Genomic DNA, 23,740 nt, shown 5'->3' on the forward strand with positions numbered 1-23,740 from the left:
CAGGGAACCTCACTGTCTTCACTGGATTATACAAACCAAAAGTGTCCTCAACTCCTCCTCCTTCTCAATCGTTTACAGGCTGATCCTACGGCATTCGGGACCAGGAACAACAGGCTCTCATCACAAAAAGCTCTATGTCAGGACAACCATCTCATTTGTTAGAGCAAACCTTTAAGCTGATTTTTACCCGTATCCAAGCTGAAGCCTACTGAAGTTGGACATTTTTGGTGCGTGTGTATGAGTGTGATGACAAACTGTCGTGGAGGAGGATGAAGATATAACCACTTGCAGAATCTGAATCGTCACTGTAGTCGTTCCTCCCAAGCATTTCGGGATTATATATTTTTATTCTTCGGCGATGAAATAACGGATTGTTTTTGTGTTATGAGCTGCAGCAGACACGCTCCAAGACTGATTTCTGAAAAGACAAGAACGAAAAACTGAGATCTTATGCTGACAAATGCATGTCCAAAATGTGGTACTGAAAGTTACTCAGGAAGAAATAGGAGGGTCCAGTGTCACACATGTAGAGGGGCTTCGGTAGCTGGTATGTCCTCAAAGCCCCGGAATGCTCTCATAGGCTAAACCGATCCCGTACCGGGTGCATGCTCTGCGATCTCATTTCTCTGATGCATTTCAAAGAATCTATCAGAATACGGAGTTGACATTTCTGATAAACGAATAGCGTTAAGAGCGATCAGATTCTCCGACCGGGAATTATTTAGCGTGTGAGAGAAAGAGGTCATATGAACTGCACAGGGCTAGAAGTGCGTCTCACGGAAATCTTGGGTTGCCGATCTGACGGAAACACGTGCTATTCGGTCTCATCTGCGGCAACGATGCTTTTCCACGGTCTGCCTGGAGGCGAGATGCATGGTGTTCTGGAAGAAATGGAGCGGAGAGGAAAGAGCGACTCGGCGACTATCAGCTCGGCTATAGATATGGGGGAAACAGAGACGGTAGGAGAAAGCCATGCCTCTCGCTCCAGGCGCTTGCTTGGAAATGATAACAGCCTATTTTAACTGAACCGCTATTCAAACAGTGCTATATAGAGGCCCAAAGACGGGATTTTCGACCTTGTCCATTTAAACAAACTTCAAACTTCTTCGAAGCCAAAATCATAGGCCTGGTCTCCAACGCATTGCTTGTGAATCTTTGCCTTGGGAGTATTGCAAATTGTTATAAATCTATGATAGGCTATTCTACTATAGGCCTTTCAGTTTTTAATGGGGTACAATTCTGTTTAATTTCAACTGATTATTCGATAGAAATGGTAAAATATCAATGCATTGGCGAGCAAGAAAATCCCTGTTCGGTTTTGCACAGATTGCATTTAAAGGAAATTCCTATTTTACAAATCCTTATGCAGGGCTGCTCAACTTTAAGAGATGAGAAATTCATCATATAAAAATGCATTTCTCTTTTCATAACATTTGAGTGAGTTAATTATGGTAAAATAATTTTCAGGGGCTATAATTGAACTTAAATAAATTGACAATGTTTTGTGCCGTAATATCTGTGATAACCAACAAAAAAGAGACTATGTCGAACCTTACGGTTAATTCCTTTGCATTAAAATTACTTCTTATCAGTTTCTTTGGCAACAATGAACTTTGAATGCTTAAAACTATTTTAACATTTCTAACACTGCCATTTTTTTAACGGTGGCAAACCCAAAATTACAAATAAAGTAGCCTAATTATTAAGAACAAAATCATATATTTATTAGGCTACTCATTTTTATTATTACGAGTATGTATCCAATGTGTATTTAAGGCCACACAACACGCCGAACGTAAACATAATAAAACGAGCGCACTCTTTGATTAATTTGTTCACACAATTTTCACATTTTTACAAAAGCTTTTTAATTAAATAAAATAAAAACATGTAAGCATGCATAATCAATTCTTGCGGTTATTTCTTTTTTATGCGTGGTTTCCCGTTGTAACTGGAAACATTAAAAACTTATCAATGGTGAATACACTCCTATTCTGAATTTGATCTCACGCTCCTCCCATTCTGTACACTAGTAATTCCTCAATCTTTGGACATTTTTAATCAGAAAATGCGTAAAATAGCCAAGTGTTTACAGAGCACTTTAGATACACACTATGCATATTTTATCTTTTACCATACTGCTGTTAAATGATTTGTAAAGCATAAGAGATAATGTTGTCGTGTGATTGTGTGTTTGTGCAGAACATGCCTTCCATGAGCGGGGACCGGCTGGCTCTGTGCGCGGGCTGCGGAGGAAAGATCTCGGATCGCTATTACCTGCTCGCCGTGGACAAGCAGTGGCACATGCGCTGTCTGAAGTGCTGCGAGTGTAAACTCAATCTGGAGTCTGAGCTCACCTGCTTCAGCAAAGACGGAAGCATCTACTGCAAAGAAGATTATTACAGGTGAGCAACTCACATCCTTCGCTTCAACAGTGACGTTTACCTTGTGGATAATAAATAATTAAAAGGCTAAACATGTAGTAGCAAATTACTTAGGCTACTTTTTGCCTGTAAACTATATTTTTGTGTGTGAGACGTGGTTTCGTCATTAGCCTATAAAATGCAAAACCCCAGACAAGGCATAGCCTAACTAATTTTATTGCATAGCCTTTTTTTTTTTTGTAGATGATATTGCATGTAAACACGTCGTTCGTTTAAATTAATTACTAAAATACAGAAAGTACTGATATTAGCCTCGAGGCATGATTTTTGCCTAAAATTGAACGTTTTTGTTTAAATTAACGAAACATCCTGTATAGCAAAATGCCATTTTTTTTGTCTAGATATTGCTACTTGTGAAGACGTCATGATGCAATTTAATATTTCGTTTAATTCAATAATTCAGAAACTAAGCATATAGGCTAACGTAAAAAAAAAAAAAAAAAAATCCGAGTTGTGTCTGCGTATATTTTGCAGTGTAAAGTGATTTTGAACGTCATTATAAAAAATAAAAAAAATGCCAAGACGATTTACCTCAAGAGCTTGATCTTAACATTATCTTTGTTGGAAAAAAGAAAGGAGCAAAACCAAAAGCGCCACTGTGTGATGTTTGGATGATATTTATCTGACCGTGCACTGATTCTGTATGTCATTGTACAATTTAATAATCAGAGGGAGGCGAGAGGCCTATTAAGATAATCATATAAGTGAAGGCTTTACTCATTTCCACGATCAAATTAGGCTCCAGCACACGTCGATCTAAATTGTGGGTTATTTAACAATTATTTATTGGCGAGACTGAATTCCACTGCACGAGTTAACTCTATTTGTTCATGCATCCTGCTGTTTGAGGCCTCTCCTCAACATGTATTTCAGATGAAATAATTTACAAATTACAATTCCTCCAAAGGTTATTATGAAAAGCAGCGCATTTAATGTCAGGCTGGTGAGTGGTGGACTCACCTTCTGGTTGAAGTGATCTGAAAGGTCACAGCTGCTCTATTCTCCCGCAGAAGGTTTTCGGTACAGAGATGTGCCCGGTGCCACCTCGGGATCTCGGCCTCGGAAATGGTCATGAGGGCCAGGGATTTGGTGTACCACTTGAACTGTTTCACCTGCACGACTTGCAACAAAATGCTGACGACTGGGGACCACTTCGGCATGAAAGACAGTCTGGTGTACTGCAGGCTACACTTTGAAACGCTCATCCAGGGAGACTTCCCCACGCATTTCAATCACACGGATGTAGCGTCTAATAAAGGACTGGGCAGCACGGGCCCTCTAGGACTGTCTTATTATAACGGCGTGAACACGGTGCAGAAGGGCCGGCCCCGAAAGAGGAAGAGCCCTGGGCCCGGAGCGGACTTGGCTGCTTATAATGCAGGTGAGAGTATTATTGGCGTTTTGCTGTTGCTGGTTAACTGCTATAGTTTTATTCCTTGCATTCGTTTTTCATTTTCATTTGGCACGAGGTGCAAGCCGATTTCCTATCTGATGTTGCACAACTTTTTAAGAGCGCGTAGTAATGCCCACTTACTGCGATTTCGGGGAATTTCCAGGTTTATAAAACTTTTTGGGGTGCACTAGTCTACCTAAAGAAATCGTTTCAGAGCAAGACAAAGGAAGAAACCTGGCCAACTGCATGATGATGAATTTACAAGGCCTATACGGTCAAATGTCGTTTCAACAATAGGCTACTATTAGCTAACTACCGACTGTAAATAATTGTATTAGGCTATTATAATTGCAACCCTGCACGTGCAATAAATAAACTGCTTTCTAGCAGGCGGGAAATATTTAAAATAGCATTTCTGAATGCAGTCCTCGTTTGGGAAAAAGAATCTATATATTTAAACGGCAATATTTCGTTGCTATTGTTTTGTTTTATTAGACTTTGTCATCCTAATTCGTTTGAGAAGATATCTTTATAAAGCACGTGGTGGTGTTTTTATGAAAGCCCGCAATCCTTAATTAGCAATATAGCCTAGTAGCCTAATTCACTAAACGCTTCATATTGAATTTTTCCGTGTAGGCACATTTTAAATACAAAAATTTTGCCCAAGAAACGACAAATACAAGTTCACCTCTTTACTACGTAAAAGGAAAAAATGCGCCACTTTTAAGACAATCGACACACATCACAGATTCTACTTAAGCACTCGAGCTTGTGCTGAACAATTTAGAACAACGTGACTTGTTCGCTCGGGCATTTCGGGCCCCTCAGCGGGGCATTTGGGCCCCTGCTTGAGGACCAAACAGAGGAATGATGACGACTACAGAGACTGACAAGTGGAAAATGGCTTAGATGCTAGTCGAGACCTCCAGAAGATTAAATACAAGAGAAAGAAAGAAAGAAAGAAAGAAAGAAAGAAAGAAAGAAAGAAAGAAAGAAAGAAAGAAAGAAAGAAAGAAAGAAAGAAAGAAAGAAAGAAAGAAAGAAAGACTTCAGGTTTTCAAAGCAAATTCAGACGAATTCATTTATGGGTTTTGCTCTACAAAAAGTTGAATCAAATACGACGCTGTCCTTTTCTTCACGAATATTCAAGCAGTAGCCTATTCAATGCAAAATATACTGGCATAAAGCAATATACAAAATTAAGGAACGAAATTATAATAAAACGTATTTTAAAAATAAATAAATAAATGTAGAATCGTTTATTAGTCAGATTGTGTCCTGGTCTATATCGCATGTTATTATTTAAGACTACAACTAGTCTATAAAATACAAGTTTCACAGGAGTTTTCCTTATATATAAAAACTAAAAATGTGTAGGCTAAATGATGTTTTCTTTATCACTTTAAACTCAAACACTCTGGTTGCTTTGAAAATCTTGTTGTCTAGGCATCGTTAATTGAAGTTGGCAAAATGATCACAAAAATTGTGGTCTTGTTTGGTGTAAGAATAACCCGCTTGTGAGGAATTGTTAAAGGAAAGTCAAAATGAAAGTTTTTGAAATCAGATCAACCGCTTTGACAACACAGGAGTTAACCAGAGTGAGTGAACTTAGCTGTCTCTCTGACACAGTCAGATCATTGCTGCCCCCATCAGCTCACACTTTAAACAACAGCACGAATACAAGGACAGCAGATCAAACCCTGAGAAATAAGAACAAAAAGACAGCTTTTTAGTATTGCAATACTACAGTTACAATGTGCACATAAATAATTCTGTGTTCAGTAAAGATAACTGTTGTAAAGGTGACAGTATTTCTCAATGGCCATATTTATATCAGGAGGAAACATTTGTTCGCCATGTGCGGCGTTGTAAAGCATTCAAGGTTAATTATCTGAAGTGTTGATCAGACCATTTTCAATGACTAATATTTGTAGTTGTCAGAGAAAACATAATTCTGAACTGTCATGCGTCTAGCAACACATAAACTTCTGCCAAGAATTTGGAACTGGCGCAAACACATTTCTGACACATTCAGACGGGCCTATCTACTAAACACTTGTGTCCAAAGATGGATAGTGTGGGCTTTTTCTACCATCAAATCCTAGACATCATAAAAACAGAAAACAAAGATAGAGCCATATGTGGGGGGTGGGGTTGCTATAAAACCGGGTAAACCCACCAGTGTTGATTTTTACATTAAAAAGTGAGATAAATTATAATGCAGACTTGCATGCTTCAAAACATTTGCATTTCAGATGCAATCAGATGTGTTTTATAATAAAGATAAAAAGAGCATGATGTAAGACTACAGCATAATGCAGATTATTATGCATGCAGTAAGTTGCAAACACAGCAACATGATGGTGCTGGCTGCTTTATCTGGTCAGATTCAAGACTAAACACACTTGTGCAATCGAAGAACCCTCATTCTCATCATCAGATCCAGTGTATTTATTGTGAAAGAGCTTCAGTTTAGGCTTTCTGCACTTATTCAAAGTAGAAGCCCACTACTAAAAAACTCGTCTAGTTTTAATACTGTGGTTCAGCTATTGAAATGTTTGGACTAGAACACTTTGGGATCAATATCAGGAGCACAGCTAATCGATTGTCTGTTTTTTTTATCCAGCTTTGAGCTGCAATGAGAATGATGGCGATCCGATGGACAGAGACTCACAGTACAGCTCCAGCCAGAAGACAAAGCGCATGAGAACGTCATTTAAACACCATCAGCTGAGGACCATGAAGTCGTATTTTGCCATCAACCACAATCCTGACGCCAAGGATCTGAAACAGCTGGCCCAGAAAACAGGTCTCACCAAGCGCGTCCTACAGGTCAGAAATCAGTTGTTTTGGCTTCAATAATGGGCTGTACAATACACACTGTAAAACTAAATACGCATTTTCTAATCAATACAATTGTGGCAACAGATTACAAGCAATATCATTAATTAAACTGAACAAATTAGAATTGAGTAATAATCAATCAAATTAATTCCTTAAAAGTTAACCATTTAAAATGAGCACCAAAAAATATCTGAATAAGATTAATTAAGAACTCTTTATTTTATATTTATATTTTAACATTGAAGACACCAGATGTTAAGCAGAATCACTGAAGGAGAACGCCGTCATTTTAAAACAAGCCTAAATCAAACACTGATCACCACAATGGTGACTTAAATGAACGTTTTTTAAGTTTTACTCATTTTAAATGGTTAACTTTTAAGGACTACATTTGATTATTACTCAATTCTAATGTGTTAAATTGAATAAATAATATTGCTTGTAATCTCTTGCCGAAATTGTTTCGATTAGATAAAGCGCATTAATTTTTACAGTGCGTTTAATCAAATTCATTCACTTCAGCAACAAATTACTAGAGGAATGAAGATTGTGATCGAAAGTAAATAGAAAGAACGAAAGAATTAAAAAATGAGCTCGTACCCTGGTTTCGGTTTGCAGGTCTGGTTCCAGAACGCTCGGGCCAAGTTTAGACGAAACCTCCTGCGTCAGGAGAACACGGGTGTGGACAAGGCTTCGGACGGGTCGACCATGCCCGGAGGAACACCGTCCGGACCCGCCTCGGAGATCTCCAACGCCTCCATGAGTCCGTCCAGCACCCCTACCACCCTCACAGACCTGACCAACCCCACGATGCCCACCGTCACCTCCGTACTGACCTCTGTGCCGGGCAGCCTGGACGTTCACGAGTGCCGGAGTCCATCGCAGAGCACCTTAACCAGCCTCTTCTGATGCTCACATTTGCACAGAGACACGTCTGCATCCTCAGAAGAACATTCACGGGTGCGGCGTCTCAACAGCCATCGAAATCGGAAACCGCGCTCTCGTTCGCATACTACATCTGTCTGATACGTAAACCAATCTACAGATGTGGACAATCCAGACTTTACGAATGGAGAAAAATCAAGACTCAGAAACTCTTTAAGAGCGTTGCATCTTCTGGCATCTGGATCTGTTGATAATAGTCTTTGAAACGACTGATTTGCATTTTTACTTCTCCATGCGTTTCCCCCAACCATGTTTACAGAGAGAGACTGGGCTGCAGCTTACGGGAAACTCATTTGTTTGTTATTTATGTTCATGCACAGAGGGGTCAGTGTGAGGAAACTGGATTATAATGTGAATAATTACGAGATGAGAACAGCGACACTTAGCCTGACTGTCACGTGCCTTATCCTGCAGTGTAGTCACTGAAGCCCCAACCAACTACATCGGAAAATGTGTATTTTAATTTGTCGGATGGTTGAGTAAATCTCATGCACACACACACACACACACATGCATACAGAGGAAGAACTGCTCATTTACTCTCATTCCAACATATTACCTCACTCAGAAATCACTGGATCTGATAGTAGTACGTATGAAACCTGAGAACACAATCTCACGAGACGACAAATGCACTGGGAGGGAAAATGGCCGCGGAGAAGACAAACCTTGATCGGAGGAGCGTCATCACAAACAAACACTGATTTATGGAATGAAACACTTTTTTTTCCCCCTCATTCGGTTAGGTGATTTTTTTCTTCTCAACCATTAAGATGTGACAGTGTTGGAGACAGGGTAAATGTTTCCATGGTAACCAGAGGCTGCTTGTTGAAATGCTGTACAGTTTTGACAGATTATTGAGAAATTTCGAGTCCACTCCCTGCAGTCTCCCCTTTGATGTAAATCTTCAGTTCTGTAAAAAAATATAAAAAAAAAAATTGAATCACTATTTTTTTTTTTCGTGGTCCTCATTATTTCACCAATTTCAAAGCATTTAACAGATCTATGGAAAGACGGCAATGTACAGTAAAATACAGTCAAACTGGACATTAATAGATTAAGATGAGGCCAGTGTTGTCATGGTAATTCATGACTGATAATCTTAAAGCATCTCGTCACACACACACACAGTACTTGCATTTCAACAAACATAAGTCAATTCATTAATATTAAGTTCAAAAACACAGATCTTTCTAAGCAAAGCTTTTTGCAGCTTGGGTCCTGGCTTTATCACATGAATAATCTGAGATGATACGAAAATAGCTTTTTAAAACCGAGGATTTATAGTAATATTAGATGCAAAATAATTTAAATGAACTTGCATCGTATTAAACGACAAGAAATGCACTGAAAATGTAACGCAAATCCTGTGTTATTGAGTTGTTGGTTTGGTTTTATTTGTTCTTGTACACTGTGTGTGTGTGTTACCTCTGAGCTGAAATCCTCTTGTGACGAGAAACCTGGAATTTATTAAGATAATTATTTTTAAATGGTTGAACAGTGGAGCATTTGGAATCGAACTTTATTACAGCCCATGTGAAATATATGGTCACCCAGTCATACATACCTGGATGTTTGGCACTCGCCGACATCCGCTGAAGTGAAGCAGAAAGGCAGCGGCGCTCCCGTTTTCACGCACATCAACACGTCGGTCTCGACACACGATGTTTCCCAGTGCAAACAAGGCCTTCAGTGAACATTAGGTCAGTGACTCTCCACGTCTCCGGTTTCTCTCGCCGCTGTTTGTTGAAGTGAGTGTGACTGGGGTTGTGGAGTGGTCTGGCGTGATGCCCGCCGCTCGGGCTCCTGGAGGGCTGGCAGCCCGGGGTTGTAATGGGCTTATGATGGGTGCCAAAGCCAGCCAGCCACCGTGGAAGCCAATGTGGTGCCCAGATGTACAACGCATTCCCACAAAAAGCCACACGATGAAGGCTTTAATAGAGAGAGTCTGCTATTTAAAACACACTACAGCCCTTTTGGAAATAGCTGGTCCAATAAACTTTAATATGGAATCTTATGACTGTGCCGAATCCGAGGCTCATCACATCGGTTTGGGTGTTTGTGACGTGCCCCATACCCAGCGAAGACTTTAAGACTTTGCTCAGTGTGCATATGTTATGTTGTGGCGACAGATCTTTTCCGAAAGCTTGTTTTCTTTGTGCTCGAGCCGCCTGGATCCGACCTTGCCGACCGAGTCTTTCAATTAGAAATGCATAAGGATTGGCTCTAAACAATCACTGAGATTAGAGGTTAAATAGCAGACAAGTGCACTATGCCAATCTCTAATTGTGTTTGCTTGGAAAATCTTACAATAAAAGAACTGAAAATACACTTAAAACTAGGGTAACGCATTACGAGGCTCCATTTGTTAACAGGAACTGACAATGAAAATTCTTCTAAAGCATGTATTAATCTTAATTTCAGCTTTTACTAACACGTTATTCAAATCAGAAGTAGTATTTGTTAATATTTAATGGACCCAAGTTGATTCGAACACACACATACATATATATATATATATATATATATACACACACACACACTCTCTCTTGATATCTCCTTATATCCATCTATTTATCTATATATGAAGAGATCAGATGCAAAAGCCTCTAAGTGCCATTTGAAATTTTCTTCTAAAATGATCATTTTTATCAAGCTTGTATATTTAAGTTCAGTGATTTCACTTAAATGGCAATGATAATTACCTATTAATTGTCATTTAAGTGAAATTACTGAACTTAAATATGCAAGCTTGATAAAAATCATCATTTTAGAAGAAAATTTTAAATGGTATTTAGAGGCTTTTGCATCTGAACTCTTCATATATAGGGCAATTATCTGATCTATACATAATCTTTATACATTTCTAGATTTTAGTAGGCATATTTATTAGGCCTATATACATTTTATATGGTACTTGCTATTGCTATGGGAAATGCCCCCAAAAACATGGTAATAATAACTGTAGGGGTTGCTTATTTGAGAAAAAGAATAATTACAGCATGTATATGTAGCTCTGTAGAAGCAGCAATGCTTTTAGGACTCGCTCGCTGCATCGCTCATCTTTGCCCAGGGCTAAGGATGGTCATTGCCTTTGGCTACGAAACCCTCAGCCCTTGGCAAAGCAACAGTCCACCCCTGTTCAGAGCAGACTGACTTCAGTCATCAACAAACCTAGCCCTGGTCTGGGTCAGGCTTCGCACAGATCGGCTACAAGCTGCATTTAACCGTCCTCATGTAGCTGCTGGCAGAAGTACTCGCTGTTGATTAAGAGCTTAAGCCGATCTCAGATTCGCTAAAAATAAATTCCAAGTAAATCTTAGTTCCTGAAATAGCTACTTACCCAAGGGTGCGTTTACAAAAAGTATCGTTAGTCAACTATGGTCCCAAGTTCCGTCGTTATCATAGTAGTTCAACGAGTTGGTCTTTCCCGAAACATCGCTACAACAGCTCTGGACCTGAGGTTAGAAGCAGAGTTTCTTGCTTTTATGACACGTGAACTTAATAAATCCTTATCTTGAGCAAAATTAGCAAGCTGACATTCAGTACAATTTATTTCGAATATATACAAATGTCACTTACGTATTTTATTTAAAGAGATTGAATCTGTAAATGAAGCAAAAAAAAAAACGGAGAAAAATTATAGACGTCCGTAGTTTATAGCAAAAAAAAAACAAAAACATTAATGGCATTAATTCGAACTCAAAAGGATTCATTAAAAGAACGTGCATGAAATCGTAGTAGTCTACACTCTTGAAACCAACACGGAAGTGACTTAAACTGCACTTCATCCACTGGCCACTAGAGACCGGCTCCAAAAGATAGTCAATCCCATAGATTCCCATGTTACAATGCCCAACTTTACAGCAGAAAACTGAGGGGGTTGGACAACTCATCCATTTAAATTATATTAAGCCTTAAAGGTTTGCATAATTAAAGCTACAATATCTTGGGGATATTGTAGCCAATATCTCCAATATCTAAATCTTGGGGATTTAGATGCCCCTAGAGGGCGCTACATTCAAAATGACAACAATGGCTTTGCTTGATGACAACGTGGAGAAACGCGGAATGACGGGAACTGTTGTTTTCAACTACACCGTGGATAAATCAGTCAGACAGGAATCGAAAATTAGTTGTCATGGATGAGGTAAAGTTAGATTTCTATAAATGTTGCGTTTACATGCTTGTTTTTCCGTAAACTGAAGTAACCGCAAGAGAAGTCAGGTTTAAAAGTAAATTAGTTATCACAGATGTTACTGTACGAGTCACTGGACGAAGCTATGGTGGAGAGGGTTTGAAGGGGCAGGTCTCTTGCAAGGAGTTGACGTGGCTGGTCCTCCTTTTTGGTAACTTTATAAAAATAAAAAATCGTACATTTGACACATCTTTTCATGTCGTGTAAGTATTCAACCACAGCTACAGTTTCACAAAATTAACGTTAAGGGGGTCGCACACCGGACGAGAAGCTCAGCGCCGCGTCGCACCACATATTTAAAATTCGAACACATTATTATCTATAAGTGTACACATACCGGCGGCGCCATTCGGCGTCTGTCCGCGGCGCCCAGCAACGCCTCAGGACCGTGTTCAAAATCCTGCTGCGCCACAGAGCGCCATTTACATGGTTTATTTTTGTCTCAAAACGTTGCTAATGGATCCTGACTTCGCCCTATGCTTCAATATGCATAGTTTCCCAGATAGCAAACTGACATTGAATCAACGTGGAAATATGACATCGAAACAACGTTGATCTGACATTGTTTTGCTCATCGAATTAACGTTGAACCAACGTCAGACGCGTCATTCTTTCAAAACTAACGGAAAATCAACTTGAAATCAACGCGTTGTTTCAACGTTATGAAAGCAAACCAATTTTCGATTTTCATTTAGCTTTGAAGAATGCCGCGTCTGACGTTGGTTCAACGTTAATTCGATGAGCAAATCAACGTTGTTTTAATGTCATGAGAGACGTCGTTTCCACGTTGATTCAATGTCAGTTTGCTGTCTGGGTTTGCATTCATTTACAGAAATCAGCTGCTTGAATGACAATTGCTGATGTTATTAGATTTTTCAGGTGAGATTCTCAATTCATTCTGTGAACGGATGATCTAAGGTAAAGTTTTCAGAATGCAGACTCAGCAACGATTGTATTTAATTGTACAGTACAATCATAACATAGAACAGACATTATCCTCATTTCCTGTCATTAAACATAACAATATTGCTGGCCATACACTGATGAGAAAGTGCGCGTCCGGTGTTCGATAACGTTACTGTGGAGTTGTCCTAAACGTGGCGCGGCGCTTCTCGTCCGGTGTGCGACCCCCTTTACAGCCAACAGTTCACATTCCCAGAATAAATGAAAAGAATAATTGTGCTCCATTCCATAACAAATGCGCGAAACAAGCTGTCGTTTGTTGCTTGATAGACGCTAACGCACAACTACAACTACCGCATTTGTCCAGGACTACACGTAGTACGAGCGGAAACCAAGGTAAGCTGATATGACGCGATTGACTCGCGACTCCCAGCTCACCCCTGCTCACACGCCCCGTTTCCTTGGTTAAAATCTAAATTTTCTCGCGATTTAAACATTGATTGAAACGTTTGGAATATTGTAAGTTATCATCTTAACTAAATATATAACACTGGCCTTGTGATTTTGGTATATTTTAATGCAAAAATCTTAGGTATTGCACCTTTAAGGGTGTGGCTGCTTGAGTCAAGTCACATTTATTTATATAGCGCTTTTAACCATACAGATTGGGGCATTTTGTGTAATCGGATCCGATTGCGAAAAGACCAGGTGTAAATGCCCTCCGAAACGGATTTGAATCCGATCGCTAAAACCACTTGAGGTGTTCTGGAGACGAAACTCGACAAGTGTAAATGCATCTGGTTGCTGAAATCACAAATGTAAATTTTACTACTCCCAAAAATAGTAAAAACATAAACGTGTGAGAGCGTGTTATAGGCCATATGTCATGTTATTTTAGTCAGATATGACGACGCTACTGCGACACGCACACATTATGGGTTGGACAACAAATTTGCAACACAGTTTCAGGAAACAGTCGCTAGTTGATTTCTTCAACAATGCATCATACTGTGGTAATTTAGGCCAACGTTGTACGGACACGCAACACTAAATAGCAATTTAGGTACTATATGTAATGGTTGCACAATCTTCATCCTTCCATGTATCAATTGCTGCGAAGGCACCCGTAACACCAAAGACAATAACTATATAAATTTCAATAATTATTCTAATTCTATAAGAATAGTTAAGTCCAAACCACAAACGACACAGAGGAGTGATATAGCTAGAATCAATTAGACAGCCAATCAGAATCCATCCTGCTTAAAAGAACTCGAAATTGCACATAAAGCTGAAGTTGCGATAGCCTTTTCTTCCCTATTGTGACGTACATAAAAGTGACAAGGCTTCTCGAACAAGAACAAATGTAGTGCAGGGCTTGATTTTGTTTATGAGGAATTAATTGGGTGATTGTGGTTTGCTTTTAGTTGCCCTGCCCTCACGCCAGTAAACAAGTCATCATTGGTCTGAATATATAAATTTATGCTCATAAGATTATTGCACTTTACCTTGTAGCGAAATGCTTATCAACGCTTTGATAGTCTGTCACATGTGCTTCACTATTTGTGAGTTGCCGCCCATGTCGAGGTTCTGAATCCCTCATATCGGGCTGATGTGTGGTGGGTATTTTTTTACCTGTCTGTCTCTCCACTGCTGCGGCTCCTTCAACTTTAACATGAGCTGCATGCGCTCTGGCTGGACTGGTGGGCATCATTAAACAGACAGCATTCATATTTTCTCTGCCAGTCATTCTCCATTCTCCGAGGGGAGTCCGCAGCGGCGAAACGCTTTCATCCGCAGAACACGGCACCACCTTGACTCGGGCACTCACAACATACAACACGCCAGAACAAGCTGACCTGCAGCCCAGCGGCTGGGAAACACACACTCATTTTTTTTTTTCATGTTTTATGGGGTCTTTCCAAAGACATAACGATTTTATATCCCCTCCCCTCACACTAAGGGCTGGTTCACATAGAACGCGCTTTTGCTGATAAAATCATGAGACGCAGGTCAGTGGAACGAAAAACACCTTCTGCGTGAACTACCCATCACAGAAAACTTTCTGCATTTACGATTATATATATATATATATCCAAAATATGACCCCACAAGGACAAGTCTTTCGTACACTCTTAGAAGAAAAGGTTCTATATAGAACCTTTAAAGGTTCTATCTGCGCTATGTATTTGGAACCCCTAAAAGGTTCTATACACTCTTAAAAAAGGGTTCCTCTGGGTTCTATATAGAACCCTGGGGTTCCATACTTGGCCAATAGAACCTTTTACCAAAAAAAAAAGGTTCTATATAGAACCATTTTGGAGTTCCATATATGAAGCGGGGGATGGAACTATTTCTGGTTCTAAATAGAACCATTTCTTCTAAGAGTGTATATTGACACGTTTGTGGGAACATTTTGTCCCCAGAATGTAGGGTTGACAAGGCACCGGTGTGGGACACACACACACACACACATGCACTGATGTCAACCACTAGCACCGGCATTCTGAGCACTTGCATTATGTCAATTATTGAAGGATGTTCTCATGATATATTTATCATGTGGTGATAAGCCGTAAACACTCTGGCCTGTATGTGTAAAGCGAAGAGACTGATATTCAATTACAGCACATTAAATAAACATGCCATGATCAATTATTGATCTCTGACGAAGTTCATTAATGTGTTCAGTGTAAAGCGTTTATATCTTAAACATATATACAGCTGTGAGATGCAACCAAATTAAAAACACCAATAGTGCGTAACTGATACTAAGCCATTATAGAAGGATGAGGTGAATATGATGTCACTGCATTTCCCATTAAATGGGAGGCATTAGCTTTATAAATACATATTATTTGATCAAATATAACAGTATAATACCTGTTTTCTATCTGAACACATTCAAATGTAATTTATATCCTGCGATCAAAGCTGTATTTTCAGCATCATTACTCTAGTCTTCAGTGTCACATGATCAGAAATCACTCTAATATGATGATTTTCTGCTCAAGAAACATTTATGATTATCGACCGTCAACGTTGAAAACAGTTTTGCTGCTTCAGATTTTTGTGGAAATAGTGACACATTTTGTTTTTTAGGATTCTGTGATGAACAAAGTTCAAAAGAACAGCAATTATTTGAAGTAGAAATGTTTTGTAAAATTATAAATGTATTTTCCGTTGCTTTTGATCAATGTAATGCATCCTTGAAGAATAAAAATATATTAAAATGTCAATTCTGTCAACATGAATTTGCATAGTAGATGCAAATAATGATAACTTAATAGTGGACACTTGTGCAAATATCAGCATTGAATTGTCCTTTGTCCACAGGTCCATTACTGTTTTGTAATCTCAAATTAAACAGTTCATTTTCTGAAGGCATATCCCAATGGAGTCTACAAATAAACGTATTAACACTAAATTTAAGATAGACACGTTTAAAAATGAACTTCTAGGCGTCCATTTCATATAATGACCAGTTTATGAGACCACGATTCATTAACACGAGCGCCGTGTGACTCAACGGAGGCTAAGTATCAGTTAGCATGGCCTCAAGGCTGAGGCCAGCGTTTGCTAATCGCCTCTTGCCCCATTGTGTCCAAGTGGACTTGAGTGTAATACATTATGAAAATGAGAACGAGCATGGCTACGTGTTCCTGAGGTCATTATGTGACCGTTTAGCTCTATTTAGGACTCTTCTGGCCGACCCTCAGGCCCTTGTCTTCTCCAGGCTAGCCGCTAATTAGCATGAGTAACCTCCTGTGCTTGAGCAACAAAATGGCTCTCGCCACCGTAATCGCATTCATTTGATGGCTGAAGAGCCATGGTGAGATGAAATTAGAGCGATTAATTAGGGGTTGACGCGCCGCCAAAGGTTTTCAATTTTGCGTTGTCACATCAATAACGGATATCTCCTTCTTGACCACACAGGAATGGCCTAAGGAGACGGACGCATGGGGAATTACCAACAATTATGACCAATTAGTCATTCCCATCTCCAGACAGGACAATGGGAGCCAAACGGGAGCGTTTAAGTGGCGAGTCTCCGCATCTTTCTGACAAATTTCACTTGAGACGAAAATCCCCACTATCTGTTTGCATTAATAACATATATGTATCGTAAGAGGATAAAGAAAAAGAAGTGCTTAATTGTATAGATCTTAATGTATATTTTAAAAACTGTGTCTGCAGATGTTAATGAAATAAAAGGTTGTTTAAGTCTATTAAAAGTTCACTTTCATGAATATGATTCTTAACACATTTTGCAAAAATGCCAAATTAAAAGTTTTACTTTAAAAGTACATTATAAAACATTATACAAGAGAAAAAATTATATGCTTTTACTTTCCTTTAATCTCTCCTTATCTTATGATACTCTATGTATGCAATGTCTGAAACTTTGTATTTTTAGCACTTCTACACTCTTTTTTTGCCTCTTCGCAATGAATCGCTTGCAGTCTTCCTCAATTGTAAGTCGCCTTCAAAATGAATAAATGTAAAACTACTTAACTGCAACTACATCATTAAAATGTGTAATCACAAATATATTTAAATGCATGATATTCAAGTTTCACTAGAAATTACATTTTCATGAGAAATGAGTTTACGAAAAATGCTTATCAGTACATTCAGCTTTAGCAACATTTCACTAGACACTAGAAGTAATTATGAAATTACGTATAAATATGTACTAAAAAAAGCATTCTGAAGTCCAGCTATATTGGATTTAATATACGCTAAATTTAAACTATAATACATTTTAATTTGATAGCAAATGACATGCAATTAAGTGTCCAAACATAACATTCAGCTCACACTTGTGTATTCTTTTAAAGTATAATATTTCTGTAATAACCAATTAAAAAAAAAAAGAATGCTGCTACATTTTCACAAGGTTAAATAATAATAATTTTCAAATGTAATGCAACTATTCTCAAGAGACAATCAAGTTTATTGATTTGACAGTAGTTTACATATTCGTAGGGATAGTTCAGCCAAAAATGAAAATTCTCTTATCATCCGTTTCAAACCTGTACGAAAATTTCCATCTTCGGCTGAACACAAAAGAAAATATTTTGAAAAACGTTGAACCATTGACTTCCATATTATCTCCTTTTCCATACTAATGAGGCCCATCCACTGTTCTTCAAACAGACTGTTCTCATGAAATGCCGTAGGAATGACAACAATTCGTATTTCCATTTTTGGCGTGCTATCAACACGCATAATCGCTTTTCATCGTGTTTATCAACGCCGTTGACTTAACGTTACATTACTGTATATATAAATATATGACCTACCCAAACCCCGTCCCTAAACCTACCCACCACTAGGGTTAATACCATTTATGAGTCTTCCCCTACCACCCTAGGGAAAAAAATATCGCTCCCCAAATTTTGCTTCGTTTCGCTCGAAAATTTGTGTGTATACACGCATACACGTGTATAGACATGTTTATGCAAAAGTCATGATGTCATGTTGCTTCAAAATATCTTCTTTTGTGTTGTGAAACTCATACAGGTTTGGAACAACTTGAGAGTAAATTATGATTTTTGGGTTAACTATCCCTTTACGAAAGTCCACAACAGTCGAATCAAACTGTTTTTTAATGTATTTTCATTTTTGGGTGAACTATCCCTTTTACCTTACATCTAGCATTCAATAAACAGGTTAGAAAAGTATTTAAAAAACTGATGCACTCTTTTAACCTGTTAGCAGGGTCATCATCATCATTGGCCTGAGGTGAACTGGTGCAGTCATCTGGTTATCTCCAGCTCCAGCTGTCAGGAGAAAGGTGTCTCTCCTCCAGCATCTGACAGGTCTGTCTGCAAACAGAGGGGGGAAAAAACAGTCAGACTGACACGCTGTTTATTCACAAATGACACTGCCGGCAACCGATCGGTGTCGCTGCTGTTTTTTTTCCACACTCCCCCCTCGAACGAGCCTGTGATGTATTCTTTGTAGGTGCTTTAGGAAGGGGAAGAATAATTGAAGGTTGACGGCGGCAGACACCGACACGTGGAGGAGTTGTCTGTCTACACGGGAATGGCGGGGTGATAGTTAGAGGAGAACGCGGTAAAAAAAAAAAATGGCTGATTATTGTCGGCCTGACGGGTCCGCGGAGCAGAAAACGCACCGCTCATTTGTATGTTCTTCCCGCCCAAAGTCCCCGCGCATTACGCGAGGAGCAAAGCCATAAATAAAACAAATCGGAGAGCGCTGCACTTCCGCTGGCACATGATTGGATGAAGCCTGAAAGGGAAACACAAAGGTTACCACAACTCACTCGGCCATTTGTCTTGTTTGTTGGATCTGCACGACTTGATACGGCAAATGAGCGCTGAGGAATCCGGTGACATCAGCACTTAATCAAGATGCGCCTCGCCATTATAAATCAGTTGAACTACTGACACCTGAACTTTATTCCACGCACGCTTTTAAAGGCCACGCGCCGCTGCCTTTGCTATTAGGCTGGTGCTGATCCATGGAGCTGCATCGAGGTCAGGACCGGCCGATGGAGAACCACAGCATACATCACCTGGGTAACGGCTAAAGCAGAACAAATAATAATAAGAACCATGAAAAAAAGCAAGAAATGCACTTCATGTTTCTGAGTGGTTTATGGTTTCAGGACAAGAGCTTTAATTGAGCAGTGTGCTTGAGTCTCGTTGTTGAAATTTCAACATTTGTACAATTACTTTTGCATCACCCATGTCAGTTTCCACCTCTGCTGTCCAAATAATTCCCGCAACCCTGACACATTGATAAATACGGAAATTAAAAAAAAAACATAACAAGATATTTATATTTTCTACATTTATCTGTTAGGCTAGTAGTCTATACCTTGCTTGTAATGTACTGGGTTGAGTCTCTTTACCTCCAGAACTGCCTTGATTCTTCATTGCACAGGTTCAACAAGGTGCTGGAAACATTATTCAGAGATTCTGGCCTGTATTGCCATGAAAGCATTAACACCTGGTATTAAAATGTGGTCTGTATCCAGATAATAAAAAACGCATGTTAATGCAAGGTGTATACGTTGTGATCGGATCTGCCTGACCACATCTAGAATGAGTCTGTGAGGCCTGTATTGTGTTTGGATCTTTACTAGATGTAAACGTAACCTGTACGATGGGATGGCATTCGTACCTGCCGGTGACGAGTCATGCTACCCATCGAGATTTGCTACTTACCGGTTATGCGCATGTGCAGACTCACAAGTTTTTTTTAGTTTTTTTGTTTTTTTTACAAAAGGTACATTTTCCTGTTATAATATAATTTCCCTTTAAAAATGCTTACTATCATATGAATGTTTGTACGGTCAGCCAGCTGAAAAAGAATAACTGAAAGTTTCAGTTACTATGAGGAAAGGTGTACTTTGACAAGTCAAAGATGAATATTTTATGATAATTTTTACTTTTCACACCCTTTTAAAAATAAAAACAGTAGTCTACAGTATAGCTTAAAATTGTATTATAATTGTATTTCATACGACTTTAATTGGCATTCTGTGATCAATTCGCGCTACGGTAGCATTTTTCGACAAGGCAGCAAAAATCGACAGAACACTTGTTCATTCTGAAGTTTGCCATCCAGTCATCCTCGCCAAAAGACCCCAAGACAATAGACGAATCCGGCGAAACTACCGGAAGTAAGCGGGGCGCCATTACTGAGCTGTTGCTGGGTAGCATTGCGCCATTGCCTCCTATTGTTTTAGTTGCAACTTGCGTCCACTGGAATAAACAGCCCGCGATTTACGACTGTCACTAACGTTACAACGTTATCCCTTGTATAATGTCGAGTGGGTAAACAATTTCAATTTTGAAGAGAAAACACTGTGAATACCCCGGGTCGACTGCCCCTGTCTGGTGCCGTACGGTTTACAGATTTCCTGGGCGAGTACAAGACGCGGACATTCGCGTATAATAACAATTATTTAATGACATAAGTAAAAAAATATAATAAATATGTGATATAGTGATCAGCAAAATCTCCTCTCTTGCTATTTTTTCTATTCAATTAACATGCTATGGTCATTAAATGGCTTTCCTGATCTAAATGTAACGTTATGTGACATAATTGTTCTCCCGCGCTTATATTGACCTCTTTCCATGGTTTAAAAACACTAATTGGTCGATATTATGTATACTTTCTAGCTGTAACGTTACCTTACCCATGCCCGTTGCAATGTGAAAATGAGATAAATAATGGACACAAATGAAAAACATAAATTTGTTTATTTGATTTCATTCATTTATTTATTTATTGTTGCCAAATGGACAGATCTTTTTATAGTTTCCTCGTTAGCAAACGTTAGCCTAGCTAGCTTGCCAAGCAATTTTCATAAATAACGTTAATCTGTAAGATCGTTTGTACCTTCATCTGTGACTGGAGGCCACTGCAGTCACAGATCAAACCAACAAGTCATTCTGCCTGGCTGTAGCTGTCATCGAGGGTGAGTTCGCGTTATCACCGAGGTTTGTTTACATGCCGGTGCATATGTCTATATGCCTGTGTAACAGCTCAGTAATGGCGTCGCCACAAGATGGCAGCCTACACAGAACGCTCGTCGGATTCGTCTATACGTTCCCACCACTCATTACTCCGTTCTCTCATCCACAGAGACCGGTTCACTGTCGTAGCATAAAACAACAGCAAACAGGGCCTGTCGTCTTTTCTGTTTGCTCCTAATAGAAAAACGTTGAAAATGACCTGAGAAAAAGTAGAAACCGGCTGTACAGTAATAGCATCTCTAACGATCCTACACCTGCCAATGTTGCCAACCTACTACAGCTGATGTCCCGCCACCTCAGTGCTCACGCACAGGTGTCACTCTGGAGGACACTCGATGTGGATTAAAAATACAAGGTGTAAACGCAAAGGTAAGATCAGAACACTTACTATACGGATAACTTATCTGGATACAGATCTCATTTTAATACCAGGTGTAAATGGGGTCACAGTCGCTGCAGATTTATCAGTTGCACAACAATGTCCCAGCACATCCCAAAGCTGCTCTACTGGACTGAGTGACGGTGGTGGCCGTCTGAGTTTAGTGAACTTACGGTCATGTTCAAGAGACGAGTGTGTGTGTCATCCTGCTGGAAGAAGCCGTCAGAAGATGAGTTCACTGTGGGCATAAAGAGATGGACATGGTCAGCAGCAGAGATGTATGAAGTACTAGAAACCCGGACTTGAGTAAAAGTACAAGTGCTCTATCAAAAAAGTGACTGGAGTAGAAGTTGAACTGCTCTTTAAGCACCACACTTAAGTAGAAGTACTAAAGTATTCAACATTTTTTGTACTTGAGTATGGCAAGTAGTTTATTTAAAAAATCACTACTAGAGCCTGACCGATATATCGGCATGCCGATATTATCGGCCGATATTAGGCATTTTCCAAACTATCGGTATCGGCAGTTATAATGACCGATAAATTAATATTTCAAAAATAAAATAAAAACGGACGAAACACGCTTGAACCATGTCATGAGTGTTGGAGTTGTATAGTTTGTCCACCAGAGGGCACTCTACACCGTTCCTGTTGGCAACACTCGTTGAGTTGGTCACGACACATACATTGCTTGAATAACAATTAAATCTCTTCTTGGCCTGTTATATTGAAAATGTATGTTTTCCAATTTGCAGTATAACGTTATCCATTGCTAAATTATGGCTCATCATAGACTAGCTAACCACAAAGCTAGCTAATGCCACTATCATCAGTCTGTTCTGTTGTGACAATAAAAGAAACAAGTTTCTTATTAAAATGCATTATATTATTTTAGTTAAAACTCATAAATAACTACAAATAACTAATGTTAGGGAAATCTGTTAACATTTTGCTGCGCGTTTCTGAAAAAAAAACATAAAAAATAAAAATATCGGCCGATATATCGGATCTTAAAACCAACAAATATTTGTATCGGTATCGGCCTTCAAAATCCTTTATCGCTCGGGCTACTATCACTACTTAAGTACTAAAAGTACAAGTATTGGGTCATGTTATTATTAAAGAAAGCAGTCAAAAGTTTGAACTAGCAATCAAATAAGGCGCTTTGGCGGGATACAAATTTGCTTTGGCGGCCATTGCAGGACAACCCCTGCATTAGTTGTCAATGTGTGTGTCAATCAATACCATTACCCTATAAAACTGGTGTGTGATTTAGGCAGCATGAAAGCCAACTTGCAACGAATGATTCGTAAATTTTTATAATTGTAACGAGTAACTAGCAGAACATTAAAAAAAAAAATCGAAGTAAAAGTATTAAATTCATCGAAAATATCTACTGAAGTAAAAGTAGAAGTATGAGAAAAAAACAATACTCTAGTAGAGGACAGATACAGCATTTTAGTACTTAAGTAGTTCTACTTCGTTACTAGTCAGCAGCAATACTCAGGTAGACTGACGTTAAAGCGATGCTCGATTGGTACTAAGAAAAACACCATTACAGCTGCAGCCTGAACTTCTGATACAAGATGGGATGATCCATGCTTTCATGTTGTTTACGCCATTCTCAACGGTTTTCAATCTTCTAGTGAGTCTGTGTGCATTGTAAAGCCTCAGTTTTCTGTTCTCAGCTGACAGGAGTTGCATACGATTGGCTGATTAGATATGTTAATGAGCAGTTGAACAGGTGACCTAATGAAGCATCATCTTGTCACAGTTCATTCACACCAGAAAGCCAGGTTTGATGTCGAACGGTGTCTTTCATGCGTCTTGTGACGTCCCAATAAGAACATCCAGAAGGGTGAATGACATATGAGATGCAACAAAGAGCAAGAGTTTGAGTGAATAACGGCAGTCTGCTGTTTTTTGTTTTTTTTTTACTCATAACTATTGTATGACTTCAGAAGAACTGGAATATAGCACAGGAGTTGTATAGGATACTTTGGAGCTTGACAGCTAGCGATGCTTTTATTGTATAGAAAAAACCATGAATCAGTCTGCTAAACTTTGTGTTTCCATAGAAGTTAGAAACACAACAATGGTGAGCAAATGATGACT

General features: G+C 39.1%; 1 protein-coding gene across 3 annotated transcripts; it reads left to right on the forward strand.

The window, feature by feature from the left end:
- The first annotated feature begins 1 nt into the window (after window position 1).
- lhx2b (LIM homeobox 2b) lies at window positions 2–8,575 on the forward strand. Of its 3 annotated transcripts, none has more exons than XM_039687402.2 (5): window positions 2–959; window positions 2,203–2,405; window positions 3,458–3,825; window positions 6,464–6,669; window positions 7,300–8,575. In XM_039687402.2, the coding sequence occupies exons 1-5, from the start codon at window positions 747–749 to the stop codon at window positions 7,588–7,590; spliced, it is 1,281 nt and encodes a 426-aa protein (XP_039543336.1). In that variant the 5' UTR covers window positions 2–746; the 3' UTR covers window positions 7,591–8,575. The 3 variants fall into 3 exon arrangements, with proteins under 3 accessions (XP_039543336.1, XP_039543335.1, XP_088976011.1); XM_039687401.2 differs by having other exon boundaries at window positions 5–959; window positions 3,455–3,825; XM_089119885.1 differs by having other exon boundaries at window positions 5–547; window positions 3,455–3,825.
- Window positions 8,576–23,740: the final 15,165 nt, after the last annotated feature.

The sequence above is a fragment of the Pimephales promelas genome, chromosome 14 (genome assembly GCF_988280905.1).
Source record: "Pimephales promelas chromosome 14, fPimPro1.hap1.1, whole genome shotgun sequence".
In the NCBI taxonomy this organism is placed as follows: domain Eukaryota; kingdom Metazoa; phylum Chordata; class Actinopteri; order Cypriniformes; family Leuciscidae; genus Pimephales; species Pimephales promelas.